This window comes from Candoia aspera, chromosome 4 (genome assembly GCF_035149785.1).
Source record: "Candoia aspera isolate rCanAsp1 chromosome 4, rCanAsp1.hap2, whole genome shotgun sequence".
NCBI classification, from domain to species: Eukaryota; Metazoa; Chordata; class Lepidosauria; order Squamata; family Boidae; genus Candoia; species Candoia aspera.
This window is the reverse complement of record NC_086156.1, coordinates 95,555,081-95,580,776: the sequence shown is the minus strand read 5'-3', so window position 1 is coordinate 95,580,776 and position 25,696 is coordinate 95,555,081. Positions and strand designations below refer to the sequence as shown.

At 40.3% G+C, this 25,696-nt stretch overlaps 1 protein-coding gene across 1 annotated transcript; it reads right to left on the bottom strand.

The window, feature by feature from the left end:
• Positions 1 to 1,274: 1,274 nt before the first annotated feature.
• On the bottom strand, positions 1,275 to 12,087 carry LOC134496727 (vomeronasal type-2 receptor 26-like). Its single transcript, XM_063302435.1, has 5 exons — positions 11,944 to 12,087; positions 10,324 to 11,166; positions 5,620 to 5,847; positions 3,049 to 3,175; positions 1,275 to 2,176 (listed from the first exon to the last, which is right to left on the bottom strand). The coding sequence occupies exons 1-5, from the start codon at positions 12,085 to 12,087 to the stop codon at positions 1,275 to 1,277; spliced, it is 2,244 nt and encodes a 747-aa protein (XP_063158505.1).
• Positions 12,088 to 25,696: the final 13,609 nt, after the last annotated feature.

The following is a 25,696-nucleotide window of genomic DNA, read 5'->3' as shown; positions in this document are numbered from 1 at the left end:
TGACTCTTCCCTCAGTGCTTTCCAAGATGTTGTGTGCTTTCTGATTACAGACTGACTGACCCAGCTTACATGTTATCCTCAGCCTCCAGTAAGCTGCCATACACATGGGCACTCTTTGTTTTGCTCCCCAACTCCATTTCTGTTGCCTCTCCCACCTGTCTGCTGTTTCTCCAGCCAAGCATTCCTGACACCTTCAGAAGCCTCACTGCAAATGTACTTCTCCAACAACCCATATCAGCACTCTACCCATACCTCCATTTGTTTCCTCTCCTCACTGTTTTTTTACCAACCTCCCTCCACAGTGTGTGTTCTCTTGCCCAGCACCACTGTAAGGCTCACCCCCAACCACCCACATTATGCCCGCACCTTGCCTGCCAGTTAGCATGGACATTTACCCCCTTCAATGAAGCCAGGAGACAAACTTCTGAAACATTGAAAGAAATGATTTTTTTTAAAAAAATGCATATTTTCTGAAGGTCTTGTACAGAGAAGAGAAGAGAAGAGAAGAGAAGAGAAGAGAAGAGAAGAGAAGAGAAGAGAAGAGAAGAGAAGAGAAGAGGATTATGGATCCTGATGTAATAAGGAACTGCAGTGTCAAAAATAACCAGACCAGGAGGGAGATAAGAAGGGCATAGATGCCTAGGTATTGGGTACTAGCTTTGAATATGATAGTATGTACCTTCACCGAAGATCATGATCTAGCTCCTTAAAGTCAGGATGGACAAAGACCAGAGGATTCACCTCAGGGAGATCCTGGCAAAGAGATATGAATTTCATTTCCACACACACCCATCCCAAAAAATAAAGAAAGGGGGGGGGTGATTAAAACATTAAAACATAGAGTTCACAATTCATTACACATCAATTTTATTATTATTAAATCCTGCTCACAGAGTCAGCAGGATGTTTAGACTAGATTAGGCATTTTTTGTCCACCTATTGAGTCCTTCCCAAGGGCCTGGAATAGGCAGATGTTGTTTAATAATATTAAAGGTAGCATTGCAGAATGTAAGCTTTTCCAAGTAAAGCTGCCATTATTGTTGTTGTTGTTCTTGTTGTTACTATTTTATTCTTTGCGGGTCTTTTGCTTTGACTTTTTTTACTATTTTCTGTTTGATGCTAAATGAATTTGGGACAAATTTTAAAACATTGCTTCCCAAGGAGTACTACAGAGAATTCACACAGCTAAAAACAATTTTAAATATATTAAGATTAAAATAAAGAATGCTAAAAAGAGTGGGAAAATGAAAAAAAAAAAAGCTGTTTATACTTTGTTAATGTTTTCCATGTATTAGCACTTCTCTCTTGTTTAGCTCAGGTCTCAGGATAATGATGTAACATTTTGGTAAAAACATGCAACTGAGTAACCCAGCACTAGAGGCTAAGATGGAAAAAATCTCCACAGCAGCCACATATTTTCCTTTGGTGCTCAGGTAGCTGGGAATAAAGGAGAGCCACACACTGCAAAAGACCAACATGCTGAAAGTGATCAGTTTGGCTTCATTGAAAGTGCTGGGGAGTTTCCTGGCCAGAAAAGCCACTGTAAAACTGGCCACTGCCAGGAAACCCATGTAGCCCAGGACGCAATAAAACATGAACACTGAGCCTTCGTTGCATTCTAGCACAATCTCCTCAGTGACTGAGGTCATATCAGCATCTGGGAAGGGGGGAGCCATTGCCAGCCACAAGGTACAAATGACGGCTTGCACAAGAGAGCAGGTAAGTACAATGGAGGTTGCCAATTCTTTCCCCACCCACTTTTTCATCTGGGATCCTGGCTTGGTGGCCAGGAAAGCTAAAACCACAATGATGGTTTTGGCCAAGATGCAGGACACAGCCACTGAGAAGATGAGTCCAAAAGTGATTTGTCGGAAGAGGCATATTGTAGTCCCAGGCGTAATGAGGAACTGCAATGCACAAAGGAAGCAGAGCTGGAGAGAAAGGAGAAGAGTGTAGGTGAGATCCCGGTTGTTGGCTTTGACGATGGGGGTGTGGTGGTGTTTCAAAAATGTTCCCAGCACCAAAGCTGTGAGTAAAGAGAAGGAGAGGGCCACAATACTTAAAGCAGTGCCCAAAGGTTCTTCATAAGACAAGGAAGTAACCCTCTTGGGAATACATGAAGTTTTGTCTTTGCTTGCGTACTGATCTTCTGGGCAACCTGAACAGTCTTCAGCATCTGAAAAATGGAAAGACTCATTCTCTTACTATTCTCCCACAAATATTTCTATCCTCAGTAGCACAAAATCATTATGATTATGATTTAGAACTAAATTTAGTTGTAAACCAGTTTATTCCACTTCATTCTGGGGAAGACCTAGCTATGCAGTCACTAAGAGGTGACCATTCTGTGATGGCACATAATCAATCAATCAATCAATCAATCAATCATTTATGGTATAATATTAAGATTTTAACGTTTCTAGGATGAGAACAAGTGGAAAGCATCCTAAATATTCTTTATTTATTTAATTTAGCCTGAATTCAGAATATTCATGGAAGAACAGCAGAAGTCTGGAGCACCAGAGAGTTACACTCATGTTCAAAACACCATGAATAAAAATGTCATTCTCAGGTCTTCACTGGACATGTGTAGATGATAAAGAATAGAATAGGGAACTGTCCTGTTTGTTTTATTGATTATTCCAGGTTGATTTTTTTAAAAAATAAAGTACTTAAAATTAGATTTATCTCATTAAGCTCTCTGAATTTCACCTTTGCAATCTGAACAAATCTGTTTTAGATTATCAGATGAGTTACATTATATGTCACTGATATTGGTATGTTGCTATAGCAAATTTCTAAGATGAATTATATTAATTTTTGCAAACAAAGCTGAGCTCAATTAAAATAATAAGTTTTAGTAAATATAGCACTCTTTTTTTCCTCCATCAACTTTGTGTGTGTGCTGTTTGTGCATGGGTATTCCCACCATAGACAGGGAAAGCAAATTCTACTTCTGTACAAACATATGAATACTGCAGCTTGGAAAAACCTCTGTTGTGTGTTCCTTGGGATTGTAAGATAACCCTGTTGATTGGTAGTTCCTACCATTCTGGCCTGACACCTTCCCTTCAGGACATAGGATGCAGTCATAGCAGCAAGGTTGTTTCTCCTCTTGCTTTTCCCTGAAATAACCGGGATGGCAGCTAACAGTGCACACAGATGTGGGTACAGTCTAATACATAAATGAGAAAAAGCAAAGCATTAGCATACAGGACAAATATTTGGAAACATTCAGAATGTACTTTTGGATTTTTAAAGAACAATAGGCCACAGAAATTTCACGGGACTAGCCCCTCTTAACCTTCTCCCACAGAAAGTTTACTCTGGAAAAAAGTCTAAGAAGTTCCTCAGTGCACAGTGCTAGCCAAAGTGCTTCCACACTTGAACATGTTTTTGAACACTGTGGGCAATTCAAAAGCATTTGCTAAAGCTCCCTGGCTGGAACATTATCAAACACCCTAAAAGTCTCTCAGGATGAACCCCATCAGTTCACCTTGCAAGCCACACAGCTGCATTGCACATCTCTCTCCATCGTAGAGGGCAATGGATGTCTTTGTCCAGGGCAACTGGACAGCTTCAGGGGGGTTTCAGCACATGTGGTTATACTTTATAAGTATTACTGTGAGTTCAACTCTCACGTTAGGCATGAAAGCCTATGTCTGTTCTGGGTGACCTTGGGCCAGTCACTCTCTCTCAGCATAACTCACCTCACAGGGTTGTTGTTGTGGATAAAATAGGTGAAAGAAGGAGCATTAGGCATGTTCCTTGCCTTGAGTTATTTATAAAAATCATTTATTTATTTGTTTGTTTGTTTATATTTCAAATTTCTATCACTGCTCACCTCTCCAAAAAAGGGGACTCTGGGCAGTTTACAATCAGAATTAAAACACATAAATTACAGTATAAATAACTCTATAAAAATAAAATTTTTGATATAAAATATAAAATCCAGCAACATAGACCTTGCTTGTTGGGGAGAAATCTATAGTAGCCACCCCCAAGATGAACTGGTGCCCCTACCACTCCAAGTGAGGCGGCAGAACCAGGTTTCTACATTCTTCAGGAAGTCTGGGAGCAAATGGCCCTGTCTCACCTCTGGGGGCAAAATATTCCTGAGGGTGGGTGCCACTGCAGAGAATGCCCACCTCCTGGAACCTGTCAGGTGGAATTCCAGCATGCCCTCTCTACATGACTGGGTGGGATGGGTCAATGTTAGGGGGATGAGGTGATCCCTCAGGAAAATGCCATGTAGGCCTTTAAAGGTGATAACCAACACCTTGAATTGGACCCAGAAGCAAACTAGTACCCCATGCAGCTCACGCAGAAGTGGTGTCACATGTGCCGATCTTGGGGCACCAATAACTGCTTGTGCAGCCGCATTCTGGACCAGTTGAAACTTCTGGATACTCTTCAAGTGTAGCCCCATGTAGAGCACATTGCAATAGTCTATGCGGGAGATGAGGAGGGCATGAGTGACTGCTCAGAGGGCCTCTTGACCTGGGAAAGGGTGTAACTGGTGCACAACATGAAGTTGCGCAAAGGCCTTTCTGGCCATGACTGCCACCTGCTCATTGAGCAGAAGTCATGAGTCCAGGAGGACCCCCAATTTACACACCGGGTCTGAATGGGGCAGTGCAACCCCATCCAGAACTAAAAATGATAACTTCCCAGATACAACCATCAACCCACAGCTACCCCATCTTACCAGGGTTCAGTTGAAGTCTGTTGTTCCCCATCCAGACCCCCACAGCCCCCAGGCACATGGAGAGGGCAGCTACCACTTCAGTTACTTCACCCAGGAGGGAGATATATACCTGAGTATCATCGGCATATTGATCATACCTCATCCCATGGTGACGGATGATCTCACCCAGCCATTTCATGTAGATGCTGAATAGGAGAGGAGAGAGAACAGAACACTGCGGCACCCTGCAATGGAGGGGTCGAGGGGAAGATCTCTCCTCTCCTATCACCATAATAAAGGTGGGATAGAAAATAAATAAATAGAAATAAATAGAAAATAAAATAAATAAAATAATAAAATAAAATAAAGAATGAATAAAGAATAGCAATGTAGCACTCATTGAATAAAAGTAGTCCTGACATCTAAAACTGACTAGAAAAAGGGGAAGGATTGTACTTTGACGACTTTGGACTTGAAGATATACTGTATGTATATGTCTTTGTGTGTGTGTGTGTGTATTTTAAAGAGAGAAAGAGATTATAGAAATTGATGTTCTTGTTGATGTAGATATTCATGTAGATGTAGATAGATATGGGTGATATAGAGGTAGATGATATAATATAGATAGGTTAACCATGAGCATAATGTTAAAGACTCAATGAATATGCAAATATAGTCCAGCTCAAACTTGCATGCAATTAAAACTGAGTTGATAATAACTGGCAGGCAGACAAGCCATCAGAGAGGTCTTATTTTGTAGAAAGACACAAGTACCTCTACTTTTAAAGAAGGTTGCGTTATTGTAAAGCTTACTTGTAGTCCTTCCAAGCCATATTTGTATGTTTATATTCATGCATGTGCATACACATTTGTATGACAAGGGATTTAATATTCTCAACTGATAATCAAAAAAGATGGACATTCGAGGCTACCTGGTTAATGCTGCTATGCCAAGTGATGTTCTTATCATTGATCACAAACATCTTCTCTTGAGGAGCCCAAGGATCCAGTTTCCCGACTTTCCTTCGATGAAGGGATTGGTTTGGGAATGTTATCCAGTTGATAATATCAAACGCAACTAACAATTTTCCATTCCTGTCAAAAGAAATGGTATCTCCAGCACTGTTATTAAATGAGACTCTTTTCAGATAATAGTGGAGCTGGATATGAAAGGAAAAAAAAAATAAAAATAAAATAAGCACATATCATAGGGTAAGTTAGGGAAGACTTGAAACTATTTCATTCCAAGTAGAGGGAACCCAAGATACTGCTGAACTAGAATGCCAGCAGACCTTATCGTTGGCTTCAATTGCTAATTATAATTACAATCCAGCTAATAGGTTTCTGATTGTCCACTCAGTTGACCTGGAGCACAGCACCTCTCCACTATTCATTAAGGCCAGACAAAAGAAAATGCCCTTTTAAGAAGCTGGATGAAAACTTAATGAACCACAGTAATCAATCATTTAACAGAATCAAGAAACTAGATAAGCTGCCCTCATGCTTACAATCTTCAGCAAAGGATCGTTACCTTGTCGTGGTGCTGGAGCTTGAGCACCTCAATGATGCCATGAGCTAAACCGTGAAGGGCCACCCAAGACGGGAAGGTCATGACAGAGAGGTCAGAATAAAAGCGATCCCTGGGGAAGGTAATGGCAACCCACCCCAGTATTCTTCCCATGAAAACTAAATGGATCAGTACAACCAGAGATATGTCGGTATACCATGGGAAGATGAGACCCCCAGGTCGGAAGATGGTCAAAGTGCTACTGGGGAGGAACAGAGGATGAGTTCAACTAGCCCCAGACATGATGACGCAGCTAGCTCAAAGCCGAAACGACGGCTAGCAGCCGACGGTGCTGGTGGTGAACGGCGAATCTGATGTCCTAAGGATCAACATGCCATTGGAACCTGGAATGTAAGATCTATGAGCCAGGGCAAATTGGATGTGGTTATTGGTGAGATGTCAAGATTAAAGATAGACATTTTGGGCGTCAGCGAACTGAAATGGACTGGAATGGGTCACTTCACATCAAATGACCACCACATCTACTACTGTGGACAAGAGGACCACAGAAGAAATGGAGTAGCCTTCATAATTAATAGTCAAGTGGCTAAAGCAGTGCTTGGATACAATCCAAAAAATGATAGAATTATCTCAATTCGAATTCAGGGCAAGCCATCTAACATCACAATGATCCAAATATACGCCCCAACCACAGATGCTGAAGAAGATGAAGTAGAGCAGTTCTATGAGGATCTGCAGCACCTACTGGACAACACACCTAAAAGAGATGTTGTTTTCATCACAGGAGTCTGGAATGCTAAGGTGGGCAGTCAAATGACACCTGGAATTACAGGTAAGCATGGCCTGGGAGAACAAAATGAAGCAGGACATAGGCTGATAGAATTTTGCCAAGACAACTCACTCTGCATAACAAACACTCTCTTCCAACAACATAAGAGACGGCTTTATACATGGACTTCACCAGATGGACAACACCGAAACCAGATTGATTACATCCTTTGCAGCCAAAGGTGGTGGACATCTATACAGTCGGTAAAAACAAGACCTGGAGCTGACTGTAGTTCCGATCACGAACTTCTTCTTGCAAAATTTAGGATCAGACTCAAGAGATTAGGGAAGACCCACAGATCAGCTAGATATGAGCTCACTAATATTCCTAAGGAATATGCAGTGGAGGTGAAGAATAGATTTAAGGGACTGGACTTAGTAGATAGGGTCCCAGAAGGACTCTGGACAGAAGTTTGCAACATTGTTCAGGAGACGGCAACAAAATACATCCCAAAGAAAGAGAAAACCAAGAAGGCAAAGTGGTTGTCTCCTGAGACACTAGAAGTAGCCCAAGAAAGAAGAAAAGCAAAAGGCAACAGTGATAGGGGGAGATATGCCCAATTAAATGCAAAATTCCAGAGGCTAGCCAGAAGAGATAAGGAATTATTTATAAACAAGCAATGCGCGGAAGTGGAAGAAGACAATAGAATAGGAAGGACAAGAGACCTCTTCCAGAAAATTAGAAACATTGGAGGTAAATTCCAGGCAAAAATGGGTATGATCAAAAACAAAGATGGCAAGGACCTAACAGAAGAAGAAGAGATCAAGAAAAGGTGGCAAGAATATACAGAAGACCTGTATAGGAAGGATAACCATATCGGGGATAGCTTTGACAGTGTGGTCAGTGAGCTAGAGCCAGACATCCTGAAGAGTGAGGTTGAGTGGGCCTTAAGAAGCATTGCTAAAAACAAGGCAGCAGGAGATGATGGCATCCCAGCTGAACTGTTCAAAATCTTGCAAGATGATGCTGTCAAGGTAATGCATGCTATATGCCATCAAATTTGGAAAACACAGGAATGGCCATCAGATTGGAAAAAATCAACTTATATCCCCATACCAAAAAAGGGAAACACTAAAGAATGTTCAAACTATCGAACAGTGGCACTCATTTCACATGCCAGTAAGGCAATGCTCAAGGTCCTGCAAGGTAGACTTCAGCAATTCATGGAGCGAGAATTGACAGATGCACAAGCTGGGTTTAGAAAAGGCAGAGGAACTAGGGACCAAATTGCCAATATCTGATGGATAATGGAAAAAGCCAGGGAGTTTCAGAAAAACATCTATTTCTGTTTTATTGACTATTCTAAAGCCTTTGACTGTGTGGACCATAACAAATTGTGGCAAGTTCTTAGCGGCATGGGGATACCATACCTTGTATGCCTCCTGAAGAATCTGTATAATGACCAAGTAGCAACAGTAAGAACAGACCATGGAACAACGGACTGGTTTAAGATTGGGAAAGGAGTACGGCAGGGCTGTATACTCTCACCCTACCTATTCAACTTGTACGCAGAACACATCATGCGACATGCTGGGCTGGAGTTAAAATCAGTGGAAGAAACATTAACAATCTCAGATATGCAGATGATACCACTTTGATGGCTGAAAGCGAAGAGGAACTGAGGAGCCTTATGATGAAGGTGAAAGAAGAAAGTGCAAAAGCTGGCTTGCAACTAAACCTCAAAAAAACCAAGATCATGGCAACCAGCTTGATCCATAACTGGCAAATAGAGGGAGAAAATGTAGAAGCAGTGAAAGACCTTGTATTTCTAGGTGCGAAGATTACTGCAGATGCTGACTGCAGTCAGGAAATCAGAAGACGCTTAATCCTTGGGAGAAGAGCAATGACAAATCTCGATAAAATTGTTAAGAGCAGAGACATCACATTGACAACAAAGGTCTGCTTAGTTAAAGCAATGGTGTTCCCCGTCGTAACATATGGCTGCAAGAGCTGCACCATAAGGAAGGCTGAGAGAAGGAAGATCGATGCTTTCGAACTGTGGTGGTGGAGGAAAAATCTGAGAGTGCCTTGGACTGCCAGAAGATCAAACCAGTCCATCCTCCAGGAAATAAAGCCAGACTGCTCACTTGAGGGAATGATATTAAAGGCAAAACTGAAATACTTTGGCCACATAATGAGAAGACAGGACACCCTGGAGAAGATGTTGATGCTAGGGAGAGTGGAAGGCAAAAGGAAGAGGGGCCGACCAAGGGCAAGGTGGATGGATGATATTCTAGAGGTGACGGACTTGTCCCTGGGGGAGCTGGGGGTGTTGACGACCAACAGGAAGCTCTGGCGTGGGCTGGTCCATGAAGTCACGAAGAGTCGGAAGCGACTAAACGAATAAACAACAATGCTTACAATGCCGAAAAGGCCTACTTTCAGACCCCACTCTTCTGGTAGTCTTTGGGTACCACAAGGAGGATGTTGGGGGTACTGCGTTTTGTCATCTAAATTTTCCTCCTCAGACAGGAATAGCACCATTAATGTTTGTGTGGGCACTGGGGTCAGTGTCGACTCCTGGCAACTGCTTGGACAAGTTCCTGTGGATTTCTGGGCATGATTTCAGAAGTGGATTGCCATTGCCTGCTTCCTAGGGCTAGGAAAGAGTGACTGGCCCAGGTTCACCCAGCTGGCTTTTGCTTAACATGGAACTAGAAATCAAGGTCTCCCGGTTTGTAGCCTGATGCCTTAACCACTACACCAAACTGGCTCTGAACCCCATTAATGCATTTGCCTTACTTTCTCAGACAGATTTTACAGATCTGTCTGAGAGCCAGTCAGTATCCCACCAGTCTCCTGTGATGGAAGAAAAAGTAGGCTCTTAGTCATATCTGCTTGACATGAGCTCCTCAGGAGAAGGTGGAATAAGAAATCCATGAACGAATGAATGTACAAACGAATAAGGGCTTATTTATAAAAAACAGAAATAAATTCCTCTTTATTGCCAAGAAATAAAGGAAGGATTCAATACCAGATAGTTTTATTTGGCTATACTGACCTAGATAGATAGATAGATAGATAGATAGATAGATAGATAGATAGATAGATAGATAGATAGATAGATAGATAAGAGACAGATTACAGTGGCACTACTGAGCTGATTGATCTTCAGATATTCCAGTCCTCTAAGCCAATGGAGAGAAAATAGACAGATAGAAAAACGAATTCATAAAATTTTGGTAAAAATACAGTACATTCAGGCCATGTATAATTAAACACTTAAATTAACTGACCAAACATAGTGCTTTCTATTTTTTTCTGTAACTTCTACTTTACCTGCCATGGCTGCTGATCCGGAAGGTGCACTTTCCCTCTATTCATTGGCACTCTGTGTTTTTCTGCACTCAGCTGCATGTCATGTAAAGCATATGCGGCAGCAGAGACTGAATTGTATATACTGTAACTGTGGCCAGTCATGCTCATTTCAAAAAGAACCGCAGGAAGGCTCTCCAATCTCTCTTTCCCAGTGCAGGTGCCATCTTCATTCACAGATGGAGTGGGATAATCACAGCCAAATGCTTGTTCCCACACTTCTCTGACAAACAGATCTCCTTTTATGAATAAATGGTTCCTACTTCGAAGGAAAGTTTGAAATCCTGGAACTTCATTGGAGTAAGCGGCAAAAGACAGAGCACCATGGAGGACTTGTAGATCCCAACTTCTTTGAAAAATGTAGGAAGCCAGATCCATCTCAGACAGCAGGATCCACACTTTAGCTTTAGGCTTTACAAGCACTTCCTCCATTTGAGGTAAATGTAACAACACCCTCAAAAGTAAAACATTTTTTTCATAGACTATCACTGCATTGGCTTTGCTGTTCATGATAATGTGATATGTTTCCAACAATTGTTCCATTCCATCAGAAAGAGAACTGATGAAAAAAGGCTTAAGACTTTCTAGGAATTCAACACAAATGCCAGAATGGGGGAATAAGGAAAGCATGTTTTGCTGAAGTCCTTCTATTTCATCTTCTTTAACCAGAACCCCAACCCAGGTCCATCTGAAATGCAGCAGTAGCAGAAGAATCCCTCTGTACTGATATTCCTGATTTGGGACCATTTCATAGAGAGAAGTGACCTGGATTCTCTTCTCCATTTTTGGAAGGGAGCTATAGACAAACTAGAAATATTAAAATTGGATGGGAGGTTGGAAATGAGAAAGAAAAAAGAAGGAATGTTATTCACAGTCAGCTCCTGGTTCAAAACATTAGATTGCTCCTTCTATAAATTTATCTTAGATGAATTCTATGAAAGGAGATTGCTGTATCCAATGTTTTTAAGCTACTGAAGAGTTTGGGGTACCTTTATTTAATTTGTAATTATTGAGATAAACTTCAGGATTCCTAAAAGAGAAATTTAAAGCTAACAATGAAGATATTGGAGAGGCAGATAAACTTCTGCCTTTTAGCACTGACTTTCAACAGTAAAGGAACAAGCAGTAATACAATATGGATGAACACTTGTTAGGCATAATGAAGGCCTTGTAAAACATATTCAGATGTTATGATGCATTTATTTAAACTTTGTTTCCTGGTCCTCCAGTTTTTGTATTCAGAATTCAGTATTCTGCATCACACTTTCCTTAAAGGGGGACAGAATGGAATGGCAAAAGCTGGTGTGAGCTTTTTTTTTTCCCTACAAATTATGACTAATATCTATATTTTCTGGCTTACTTCCGAAAGTGCCCAGTGAAAGTGGGAAACTTCACCCATAAGATAGATCAGCATCATATACAGCTTGGGAATGGTGCAGAAGTGACAGTTAGCTGCCTGTGAGGAAAGGCTTAATCACAAGGTTGATGCCCAAAGGCATTTGAAATGTTATTAAACAACTTTAAAGTCTAAAAATCTTAGAAAGCAAAGAAAATAGGTGTGACTGAAGTCTCCTAACATCCTACCTGTGGAACTTTGTACATCGCCAAGATAACTGACATATCAAGAGAGATTTCAGGATACAGGGCCCCAATAACGGAAATCATGCTGTTCTGGGTACCACACTTATAATTGGGAATCAATTTGTTTTCAGGGGAGAAAAGTTCCATGGTAGTATGATAAGTCCATTTTCCAGCATACTTGTCATAGATTCTGAAGCCCAAGGTGATATTGGGTAAAACCTGGACATTTTCATTGATCTCTTTCACAGCAAATATGAATGCCAAAACATGCTGGTAATGCTTAGTGAGAACCCTGCAAGAATTATATACTGTATTATTTTTAAAAAGACATCTGAAAGAAACATTTCAAAGAACATGTGCTTCATCAAAAAAATCTTTTTGGGAAGTCAACCATTGATTTATTATTTAAATAATATATCTCAGCATTTTTGACAATGCAACTATTTGCAATATGAAATTGGATTCCCCATCGCCAGTATAACAGAACCATATATCCATAATGCACCTTTTTCTCTTATTTTAGCAAAATATGCTAGCAAAATATTTTTCTTATATTTTTCTTAGCAATAGTAGTCTAGTGTTAAAAGTTAGAATAATAGGGAATAACAACAACAACAGAATTGTCTGCAACAATAAAATCCATTCATGTATAAATGAGGAACTCAAAAATTTGCCTACTTTACTGTGTAAATCCATGCTCGTTCTTTAGGGTATGATTAAACATGGAGAATCTGGTCAATTAACTAAATATCTTTGGACTTAGTGCTGTGAAAATCATTGAAATGTTTCTCTTTTAGAAATGAATAGTTACGTTGCTGGACCTAATTTAACAACTGCTCAGAAATAACTTTAATAAGCATGCATTGGGGGAAAAAAAGCAATTATTGCTTACAGAAGTTCATCAATAGATGTAAAGGTGGGGTGTTGTTGAAAGTTAGGTTGATCTATAGCCATAATAAAAAGAGAAGTAATGGCACCAATGATGATATCTTCAGTTTGGAAGTACTTGTGATGAGCAGTAGGAAGATCACTGAAAGAACATTGTGTTATCTCTGTGTGGCATGCGATGTCAGGAACCAACACCAAAAGAACAGCTAATATCATTCTCCAAGTACATTAAATGCTGGAACAGTTGGCCTTATTCAGTTCTGATACATGACCAAAATACCATTCACCCTTTATTCTCTTCATATTCTATGTTGAGATTTTTTTTAAATTGTAGTATCCTAGAACATTACCTACTTTTTGTTTCTAACTGAAAACATGGAATTACTGAGGATATTTATGTTATCTACCTCTTCTCTCTTCATAGGGGGCTAATCAGCAGTTTCTTCAGAATGGCTGTGCCAAGAAGTGGAATTAATTAACACTCATTGTGATAATTACCGGGGAAGAAAAATCATTCTAAATTTACATGACTGTCTTGCATCATGAAGATTGTACTTTTCACCTCTAACTAGTAATAGTAAGTTGAGTATCAAGGGGCATGTCAACTTGAAATGAACTACTGGTGAAAAGTAAAGGAGGAAAAAATTATGAGAGAAAAGGAAAACTTTTTAAATTTATACTTTTTAGGGATAGAGGCATAGATGTGTTGAGTCACTTTGATGTAGTGGTTAAGGCACCAGGCTTCAAACCAGGAGAATGTGAGTTCTAGTCCTGCCTGGTCACAAAGCCAGCTGGGTGACCTTCGGCTAGTCACTCTCTCTCAGCCCTAGGAAGGAGGCAATGGGAACCCACTTCCAAAAATGTTGCCAAGAAGACTGCAGGGACTAGTCCAGGCAGTCACCAAGAATCAAAGCTGACAAAGTGCACGCATGCACGCACACACACACACACACACACAAACAAACACACAAAGTGCTAGTCCGGAAGTTTTCAAACTAAAATTTCTAAGATTGTCCAGAAATCATTTCGCCACCTTCAGCGATTGGATCCAATACTCTAGAAATAGACTGTTTTGACTCATTTATTTTCCATGCTATGACTTGAGAAAATATAATTCCATTTTTGCTGGGAGGATTCTTCTCATTTTGTTTCAAAGCCAAAAAAAAAAAAAAAACTTTTTATCTCATCCCTCCCATGCAGCCGTTCTCCAAAATTGGATAACCAGCGATTTTCCTCATAACATTTATCAGATTATGAAAGCATCTATGGATCTGTAGAAGTCATCCTCCACCATTACCCAGGCTCTTATATATGTAATGAGCAATGACAGTTTCTGCACAGTATCAAGGTTACTTTGGAAGCATTTGGACACCATTTTGCAGCTGTTGCTATGGATCAAGCTCCTCTTATAGATTCTAGTTCTTGGATTGTGCTTTTTAGCCAATAAAGCTATGTGATCCTCAGCTTCTAGGTTGAAGAGAATTTCTCCAGAGCCTCCAATAGCATGCATCAAGTGGGGTCTTGCAAAATAGAACCTCTGGACTCATTTTTTCAAGAATTGGTGTACAGAACTGTTAACATGGGTAATCGGAGTGTCAAGGGTGAATTTTTGCATTGCTTTGCAAAAATTAGGACAGGTGGCAGAGAAGGGAAGAATGGCTCAGCTCAAGAAGAATTTTAGAAAAGAGCTATCAATTTTCACATGCTCCCCCAGTCTTAACTGAAAGGCTTGCAAAGCCTTTATCAAGACTGAAATGATATCTGGTCCTTATTTGTTGTGTTTTGAAATATTTACTTTTCTTTCACAACCTCCAGATATTCTCATATAACTTTAGAAATCGCCTCAAAGAATTTTTGGTGAGGGTTTTTCAGGATTTTCTATGAAAACTTACTCTGCTCTTTCACCATGATTCAGAGAGAGTGTGTGTTTCTAGTTCTGTGTGACATAGTGGCACATCTGTGCTGCTGTTTGGATGCAGAACTTTTCTTTGCGCAAAATATCTTGGCCTAACTAAAATCTGAAATTGAGTTTACATATCAGAGGAGCAAATTTCAGAGAAAAAATCATCATGTCCTGTTTCAGAATAAAACATCTTTTGATCAAATTCTTAAATATATCTTGAAAACCCCTGCTTGGATTTCTGTGAAATTTGATGTGCTTCTTTCTCACAGAATGAATTACAATTACTGCAAATGCATCAAATTTTCATCAAGATTAAATAGTTCTTGTCATTTGGATGTTTCTCTGCCAAGGCTGCAAATGGGGAAGCAAATTAAACTTCTTAAAGGAAAGACCAAACATTTTGGTAAAACATGGTAGCAGTCTTGCTTTTGTAATTTTGAAATTTCCTGAAAACAATCAAAATACAAATGATGGTCAAATAGTTTTACTTGGCTGAATATTTCTACTGAATGTGTACATTACAATATTTTTTTTTGTAATTGTTGTTTATTCGTTTAGTCGCTTCCGACTCTTCGTGACTTCATGGACCAGCCCACGCCAGAGCTTCCTGTCGGTCGTCAACACGCCCAGCTCTCTCAGGGACGAGTCCGTCACCTCTAGAATATCATCCATCCACCTTGCCCTTGGTCGGCCCCTCTTCCTTTTGCCCTCCACTCTCCCAAGAATCAGCATCTTCTCCAGGGTGTCCTGTCTTCTCATTATGTGGCCAAAGTATTTCAGTTTGGCCTTTAATATCATTCCCTCAAGTGAGCAGTCTGGATTTATTTCCTGGAGGATGGACTGGTTGGATCTTCTTGCAGTCCAAGGCACTCTCAGAATTTTCCTCCAACACCACAGTTCAAAAGCATCGATCTTCCTTCGCTCAGCCTTCCTTATGGTCCAGCTCTCGCAGCCATATGTTACTACGGGGAACACCATTGCTTTAACTATGCGGGCCTTTGTTGTCAGTGTGATGTCTCTGCTCTTAACTATTTTATCGAGATTTGTCATTGCTCTTCTCCCAAGGATTAAGCGTCTTCTGATTTCCTGACTGCAGTCAGCATCTGCAGTAATCTTCGCACCTAGGAATACAAAGTCTTTCACTGCTTCTACATTTTCTCCCTCTATTTGCCAGTTATCAATCAAGCTGGTTGCCATAATCTTGGTTTTTTTGAGGTTTAGCTGCAAACCAGCTTTTGCACTTTCTTCTTTCACCTTCATCATAAGGCTGCTCAGTTCCTCTTCGCTTTCAGCCATCAAAGTGGTATCATCTGCATATCTGAGATTGTTAATGTTTCTTCCAGAGATTTTAACTCCAGCCTTGGATTCCTCAAGGCCAGCTTGTCGCATGATGTGTTCTGCATACAAGTTGAATAGGTAGGGTGAGAGGATACAGCCCTGCCGTACTCCTTTCCCAATCGTAAACCAGTCTGTTGTTCCGTGATCTGTTCTTACTGTTGCTACTTGGTCGTTATACAGATTCTTCAGGAGGCAGACAAGATGACTTGGTATCCCCATACCACTTAGAACTTGCCACAATTTGTTATGGTCCACACAGTCAAAGGCTTTAGAATAGTCAATAAAACAGAAATAGATGTTTTTCTGAAACTCCCTGGCTTTTTCCATTATCCAGCGGATATTGGCAATTTGGTCTCTAGTTCCTCTGCCTTTTCTAAACCCAGCTTGTACATCTGGCAATTCTCGCTCCATGAACTGCTGAAGTCTACCTTGCAGGATCTTGAGCATTACCTTACTGGCATGTGAAATGAGTGCCACTGTTCGATAGTTTGAACATTCTTTAGTGTTTCCCTTTTTTGGTATGGGGATATAAGTTGATTTTTTCCAGTCTGATGGCCATTCTTGTGTTTTCCAAATTTGCTGGCATATAGCATGCATTACCTTGACAGCATCATCTTGCAAGATTTTGAACAGTTCAGCTGGGATGCCGTCGTCTCCTGTTGCCTTGTTATTAGCAATGCTTCTTAAGGCCCACTCAACCTCACTCTTCAGGATGTCTGGCTCTAGCTCACTGACCACACCGTCAAAGCTATCCCCGATATTGTTATCCTTCCTATACAGGTCTTCTGTATATTCTTGCCACCTTTTCTTGATCTCTTCTTCTTCTGTTAGGTCCTTGCCATCTTTGTTTTTGATCATACCCATTTTTGCTTGGAATTTACCTCCAATGTTTCTAATTTTCTGGAAGAGGTCTCTTGTCCTTCCTATTCTATTGTCTTCTTCCACTTCCGCGCATTGCTTGTTTAAAAATAATTCCTTATCTCTTCTGGCTAACCTCTGGAATTTTGCATTTAATTGGGCATATCTCCCCCTATCACTGTTGCCTTTTGCTTTCCTTCTTTCTTGGGCTACTTCTAGTGTCTCAGCAGACAGCCATTTTGCCTTCTTGGTTTTCTCTTTCTTTGGGATGTATTTTGTTGCCGCCTCCTGAACAATGCTGCCAACTTCTGTCCAGAGTTCTTCCGGGACCCTATCTACTAAGTCCAGTCCCTTAAATCTATTCTTCACCTCCACTGCATATTCCTTAGGAATATTAGTGAGCTCATATCTAGCTGATCTCTCGGTCTTCCCTAATCTCTTTAGTCTGATCCTAAATTGTGCAAGAAGAAGTTCGTGATCTGAACTACAGTCAGCTCCAGGCCTTGTTTTTACTGACTGTACAGATGTCCGCCACCTTTGGCTGCAAAGGATGTAATCAATCTGATTTCAGTGTTGTCCATCTGGTGAAGTCCATGTATAAAGCCGTCTCTTAGGTTGTTGGAAGAGAGTGTTTGTTATGCAGAGTGAATTGTCTTGGCAAAATTCTATCAGCCTATGTCCTGCTTCATTTTGTTCTCCCAGGCCATACTTACCTGTAATTCGAGGTGTCATTTGACTGCCCACCTTAGCATTCCAGTCTCCTGTGATGAAAATAACATCTCTTTTAGGCGTGTTGTCCAGTAGGTGCTGCAGATCCTCATAGAACTGCTCTACTTCAGCTTCTTCAGCATTTGTGGTTGGGGCGTATATTTGGATCACTGTGATGTTAGATGGCTTGCCCTGAATTCGAATTGAGATCATTCTGTCATTTTTTGGGTTGTATCCAAGCACTGCTTTAGCCACTTTACTATTAATTATGAAGGCTACTCCATTTCTTCTGTGGTCCTCTTGTCCACAGTAGTAGATGTGGTGGTCATTTGATGTGAAGTGGCCCATTCCAGTCCATTTCAGTTCACTGACGCCCAGAATGTCTATCTTTAATCTTGACATCTCACCAATAACCACATCCAATTTGCCCTGGCTCATAGATCTTACATTCCAGGTTCCAATGGTGTGTTGATCCTTAGAACATCGGATTCGCCGTTCACCACCAGCACCGTCGGCCGCTAGCCGTCCTTTCGGCTTTGAGCTAGCTGCGTCATCACGTCTGGGGCTAGTTGAGCTCATCCTCTGTTCCTCCCCAGTAGCATTTTGACCATCTTCCGACCTGGGGGTCTCATCTTCCGATGGTATACCTACATATCTCTGGTTGTACTGATCCATTTAGTTTTCACGGCAAGAATACTGAGGTGGGTTGCCATTACCTTCCCCAGGGATCGCATTTAGTCTGACCTCTCTGTCATGACCTTCCCGTCTTGGGTGGCCCTTCCCGGTTTAGCTCATGGCATCATTGAGGTGCTCAAGCTCCAGCACCACGACAAGGTAACGATCCTTTGCTGAAGTTTTTTTGTAATATTGCATGATATATGTATTGTAAATAGATATAGTTGATTTCTTCTACTGTAAACCAGAAGTGCTGTGGCACTTAATAAATGGTTTGAAGGAATCCACAGATATAATAACCAGTGTTTAAAATAGGCAAGCAGAAATGATCTCCTCTAGGTTTTTTTAATGGATAAATGTATGACAAACATTTCTCGTAACAGTAGAGGTTTTGGGTCAGAGAATTAAATATGTGTACACTTTTATATGCACATTATGCCATATGGGTGATTAAGAACACAAATAATTTACAGCAAATAATAGGTAGATCTTATGATGGAGCAGAAGCATGCATCTGAAAATTAATGTACCAAAGATCATGGTATTTTTCTTTGATTGTTAAACTGGCGTGAATTGTTACAAGTTATGTATAGATGGTAAAGAATTAGAAGCAGTACTTGAATCTGTATACAAACTTTTCAAAGTTTACAAAAAATAGAACATAGGTAGAAAAATATTAAGATGTTCAAATATTGGCCTGAAAACAATGGGGAGTAAATGATCTGTTTTGAAGATGTAAAGTTTCTTGAAACAAGCAAACATGTTTGTATATAAGAAAATGCTTTTATTTGTTTATATGGGAGTGAGTATTGGGGTATGTCTGGGAAAAAAAGTAAAAATAAGAATATTTAAGATGTTTTTGTGGTAAAACATGGGAAGACAGTGTGAAAATGAAGGAATACCAAAACCTGGTATCACACTGTAAATATTAATCTTTCACTCAGGTAAGGATGGTTGGAAAATCCTTATGTGAAAAATCATGTGAATTGTTTTGATACAGGAGGATCTTGCATAATACTAGACACATGAGAAAATTCATATAAAGAATCCACCCTTTAAGAATGTTTGTGTTTTTGAGGAAGGGACAACAAAATGAATATACAGAGGAGAGATGGTTTTGGAAAAGGAGATGGCTTAATTTGTGCTGTGTCTCCCTGTGTTGACCAGAGGTGATTTATGTGCATTAAGGAGTAGTCAATCAAAGCCACTGGAGGGAAGTAGGCAATGCCATTGAAGGGAGGAACCCCAGAAGCAGGAGGAATTGTGACTGAAGACCTGGCAGGACCAGACAGCATTGATTTGGAAAAAGCAGTATTTTCTACTAATCAAAGGATGCAGCAATATGTGTTAATATGGCAGATTTTGGGATATCTCACAATAATATTTTGTATAGTTCATATTAGAGTAGTGAATTTATTAGTAAGCCAGTGACTATTGATAAGTGTAATATATTAGGTAGATTTTTTTCTTTTTTTCTTAGTTTGTATTTTTGCTTCATATTTTTATTTTTTATTTTATTTTTTTAAAAAAACCCAGATTAAAATACCAAGAGCAAAACAAATATTACAAAAATTAATTCCTATCATTTACATTTCCCACAAGAAAAAAAATAATCTCATGATTTAGACTTTTTCTACCATTTTCCCTTGAATATTTTGGTGTGTGTGTTTCATCCTGGGATCAGCAGCAGAATTTCAGAAGAGCTTTGCCATTGAGAGAGATCAGAAAATCACACCAGCAACTTGAAAAAATATAAACTGTATTTGACTTCTGGCTGAATGCGTCCCACTTGCAATGTCTTGTAATAAGCTCCTCTAACAAGTTCCTTTTATTTCTATTTTACCACATTTTAAACTCACCATTCAACTTCAGATAGTTTTTTTTTATCCTACTACGGAGCCTCCCTTGCTTATTTATATTTTACTTATACCACTTTTCTCTTGATATGGGGAAAAGGAGGAAGAGACAAAGGACTCCCTCGGCAATGCAACCCTCTTCTAAACCTCTGAAACAACAGAAGGTGGACAGATTTGTTACAAATAAGCGAACCTCGTCAGTAAACTTTGATTCCCCAACTTACTTATTGAATAGAAAGGATTCTTTGGAGTGGGACTTACAGGCTGATATAGAGAGTCAGCAATTGTTGGAGTTTTCTTCATCATTGCTTGAAAATGCTTCTTCCCCAGAGGCTGTTGCTCTCTGCACAGCTGCTGAACAATTAAATAAGGAAGGACTCCTTGACCAAAAAAGCTTGGAAGTCCAAAACTCGTTGGAATTTATAACCAGACATGGTCTATTGATGGCACAGACAGTTCTCTCAATCTTTGATTTACTGACTAGGATCAAAAGTCAAGTTGATTCTTTAAGAGGCTCCCTGGTTGAATTTGGCACAAGTCTTGCAAATCAAACTGAGGCCTCTGATAAACCTAAGGGCTTACACCTGCACTGCTCCTCTCAGTCAGGCCGCGGAGGAAAGGAAGTTTCAGCCTCTGAAGTTAATTAGAAGCTAAAAGGGAAGATAAGAAAATGACAAACTTCTGTATAGAAATGGATGAAAAGGGTAAAAAACCTGTATTAGGTAAATGTTACTTACAACCCAATAAGATAGCCCTTCAAATACGAACTAATAGAATTAATGGAGGCAAATGGGAGTCGAAAAGAGCTATACTGCAATCATTAAGTCAGTTACTACGATGTGAGAAACGATTTGTGGATTTACAAAAGATAGACTGGCTACCAGCCAGAGGCAGCTTTAGACGGATTCTCTTGACTTTTGGTCTTTCTGTGATACCAAGTATGCTTCTAAAAATGAAACCTTTTCTGAATACTTTCTCAATATTTCCAATTCAAGTTCTTCATTCAGAGGAAGTTAGTCCCCTTATAATGCAGCATAATCAAGAGAGTGTTAGAAATTTAACTCATAGTAGAAATACTCCTGCAGATAAATCCAAGGACACCTCATTAATGGAGACTATGCCAAGGAACAATAATAATAAACATTCTCTCCACCCGATAACTCAGTTGCCTCCTGTTCCTTTAGAATGGAACTTAATTAACTTATCCAGTGTTCCACCTGATAATAGACAAGTTGATACACTTAAGAAATTAAATGACTTAAAAGGAGCTTTAATGGCAACTTGCCACACAGCGAAGCCTCTACTAAATTTAACACTTCAAACAATGCAAGAAGAAAATCCTCACTTGGGACAACAATATGATTGCACTGAAAAGAGAGAGCAAACTAGCTGTAGGCAGAAAGCTGTCAATGAGAACCAAGATCTACAAAATCCAGATGTAATATCTGAGATAGAGGAGCCTTTTGCTCTCACTACAAGTATTAATATCTCACAGAAGCAAGTGGAAACAACTAAAGCAAAAATTATTACAGTGGCCCAAGTTCACGAGTAACCCTTAGAAATTTCCGACCTTGGCTCTTTAGAAGATGGGGATATGGATGGGACCCACTTGGGTCATAAAGAGGGTTTGTCTATATCAAGGATATTAACGCATATGGCCTGACGGTATGCAGACCAGTGTAAGAAAAATCCCCTGAAAGTTATTTCGTGGGATATAGCCGGATGGTATCGTAACAAAGGCTTTAACCATTTAGATCATTTGTTAGATACGGATGTCCTTTTGATTCAGGAAACTTGGACAGCCGATGATCTTGTATTCAATGGCTACTATTCGTACAAGTTGGAGGCAACCGCTGGCAGAGGGCCAGGGTGGATGAAAGGTGGACTGGGAGTTCTTATTTCTACTGCTCTGAGACTGGCCATAAATCCATTCAGCCACTTAATCAAATGACTATGGCTGTACTCTTAGATCTGGGAAATATTTCCTTATTAATTATCAATGTGTATTTCCCGCCAATACAAAGAAGAGCCGAAATAGAGGCAATGTGGTCAGATCTAGAGCAGTACGTGGATAACCTCCTTTTGGAATATCCTAGTGCCTCGGTACTACTCGGGGGGGATTTTAGTGCCAGGCTGGGTCCTGATGACCAAACACTGTTCTCCAAATTTCAGCAGTACCTGCCAACCCATGCTCCTAATTTACCTGATGCCACTCTTGTACGCCTCTTCAAAGATAAAAGATCTAACTATGCTGGGATTTGTCTGGCCAAGTTTGCAAACAAGTTTAATCTATACATACTAAATGGCTCCGTGAAAAGTGATCAGCCAGGAGAATATACATTTATGGCTGGAACTAGGAAAAGTACTATTGATTATATGCTAGTCTCTATTAACTCATTACATTCAGTGGAGTCCTTTAAGGTGCTTCCGCATCTAGAAAATGACCATCTTCCTTTATGTCTCCATTTGAAGATACCTACTAGTCAGCTGACATATTTTACCCCTGTCATTGTACCAGCAGGACAAGTAAGTTGTCGTGCCAGATGGACCTTACAACTTGATCAAAGGGTGAGGAAGACATTGGCAGAGGATGATTTACAAACAATTTGATCATTGTTTATGTCTCCCAATACCTCACAAGACCCATTGATTTTGTATAAAAATTTAATACAAAAATTACAACCAGTATTGACTCGCATTACTAACCCTGACAGCAAAAGGGTTGTGACTCTCTCTAAGACATGATTCGACAAAGAATGTGTTGAAGCTAAGAAAGCCCTCATTGCAGCTTATCTCTTATATAAATCCGAGACAGAGTCTATTAACAACGCAAATACAAAATCTCTTGAACACCTCCTTGCTAGCAAAACACAGTATAAGAGACTGGTGGCTGATAAGAAGAAGCAGGATATGAAAACCACGTGGAAACATCTTATTGAAGCTGCCAAACTGAAGAAGACCTCTCTTTTTTGGCAACTATTATCCAATTAGACTGTCAGATCATCTAATATTCTAAACTCTCACATTTCACCAGAGGTGTGGGAATACCATTTCCAGAAAATGTATGAGGATCCTAACAATGCAATGTTGACACAAATGAATGAAGGTCTAACCGAGTGGCCCCCAGTCTCGGTGGCTGAAATAAAATTTCTTATTGGACAATTTAGAAAAGGGAAGGCTCCGGGAATGGATTTTATTTCAGTGGAAGTATTAAAGAATAATGTTGAATGGTGGTCCCCAATTTTAGCATCACTTTTTACCTATATTGATAATTCAGGGAGAATCCCAGAGGATTGGGGCCTGGCTATTATAATCCCAATTTTTAAAAAAGGGAAGACAAATGATCCTGCCAATTACCGACCTATTAGTCTACTGAATATAATTAGCAAGCTATATACTAGACATTTGCAAGGAAAACTCAAAGACTGGCTGGACCAGAGAAATCTTATAGCGGATGAACAGGCTGGCTTTAGAGAGGGCAGAGGAACTATTGAACAATGTCTGATTCTTCAACACTTGATTGAAAAATATTGTTCCAACAAGATAACATCATTGTATGCTGCTTACATAGACTTAAAGGCAGCTTTTGATTCTATATCTAGGCCTAAGCTGTGGGAGAAGTTGGAAGCTGCCTCAATAGATAGCAGGCTTCTCTACCTAATACGTGCCCTACACTCTGATACGACCTTGAAGGTCAGGTGCAATAGATCTGGGTCACTGTCCAAGCAGATTATAGTACAAAAGAGGGTGAAACAGGGTTGCATTTTGGATCCCCTATTTTTTAACTTTTACATTAATGATATGGTAAGATGCCTAAGTCACCCAGACTTTCATCCTCCTAAATTAGGGGACCAAAGTATTGCCCTGCTTCTCTATGCAGATGATGCGGTCATACTCTCTAGGACTCCTGTAGGTCTCAAGAGAGCTTTGACATCCTTAGCCCAATATTGTATTAACAATCAGTTAGAAATAAATTATCAGAAAACAAAGATAATGACCTTCAGTAAAAGGCCGAAACTTCGCTCCTGGCATATAAGTGGGCACAGAATAGAGCAAGTGACGAGCTTCAAATACCTAGGGGTAGTCATGCATGCCACTGGATCTAGGAAACCTCACTTTGATTATGCAGCTGATTCTGGACAAAAATCAGCCAATGCCATTCTAAAGTTTTTCCGAAGCAAAGGCGGACACTATATTCCAGCAGCTCTTAAGCTCTTCCAGGCGAAGTCATTAGCCCAGCTCCTTTATGGGTCCTGCGTTGGTGCTCTGACTTCAAGCATTACACCTCTGGAAAGAGTGCAGTCCAAATTTATTAGAGCAATACTCCAAATGCCCAAATGTGTGACAAATGCTCAACTTCGATTGGAAGTTGGCATGATAAAAGTCGAGGCAAGAGTGCGTCTAGCCTCCCTGAACCTTTGGTTAAAACTCAAGCATTATCCCCAAGGTTTAGCACCATGAATTTTTCAAGATTACTTCCAATCTTCTTGGTTAAAGGACATTGAATTTAGCCTCGCAAAGCTAGGATTTTCTACAGATTCAATTCTTAGGATGGATTACGAACAGGCAAAATTGACCCGGAAGCAAAGGATAAAAGAGATAGAGAGACAAACGGGCTTACAGAAGGCTCCTCATTTCCTGTCTTCAGAGCATAATAAATATATTGTCAATATTGCTAACTACCTTTCTCAACTTGAAATTCCTACCCAGGGGAAAGCTTTCTCACTAGCTCGAAGCCATGCACTTTTTTCTGCAGTCTTGGAAGGCAGATACAAAAAAATCCCAATAGCTGCAAGGCGGTGCCCTTGTAACAATGGAGAGATAGAAACTACAGACCATGTGCTTCTCCATTGTCCTTTTTATAAAGAGCTCAGGAGTGAACTAATACTACCTTTGATTAGTAAATGCCCTAGATGGAAAGATATAGACTGTATGCAAATGTTACTTATAGATGAATATCTCAAGTAGCCAGATTCTGTGCAGCTGCTATGAAGGTACATCAGATTATGATTGGAAAAATGTGTAATGGCTGCCTTGCTCTCAGAAAGACACGGACTCACTTAGATGGGGCTAAGGATATCCTGTTTATTGAGAACAGAGTGCATACACACAAAAAGATTGGAATGAGCACATGGCGTGCGCGGTACCCCGTAAATACCCCTGGCGTGGACCTGGCCCTTCTCCACCCCCCATTGTCCCACAGTCCGGATCCTGTTTCTTGATGGGCGATTGGGGGTGCGATACCGGGTTCTTGATGGGTGATCAGGAAGATTATCGCTGGTCTCCTCTGTCTCCTTCCCATGTCCGGCGCAGGTGTGTCCCCCGGGGTAATACATGGATGTCCTGGCGATATGCTGATGCCTTCTCTGGTCAGGGCAAATGTGTGTCCCTTTTGTCCTTATGATTGCATTTGTGTTTGAGTGTTTAAGGGATTAGGATGATTCCTTCCTCCTTCCTTCCCCTTTTCCTGAAAGGCATGTTCCCCATTGTGATGTGTGCATGCATTGCAATGTGGGTCATGACAAAATGT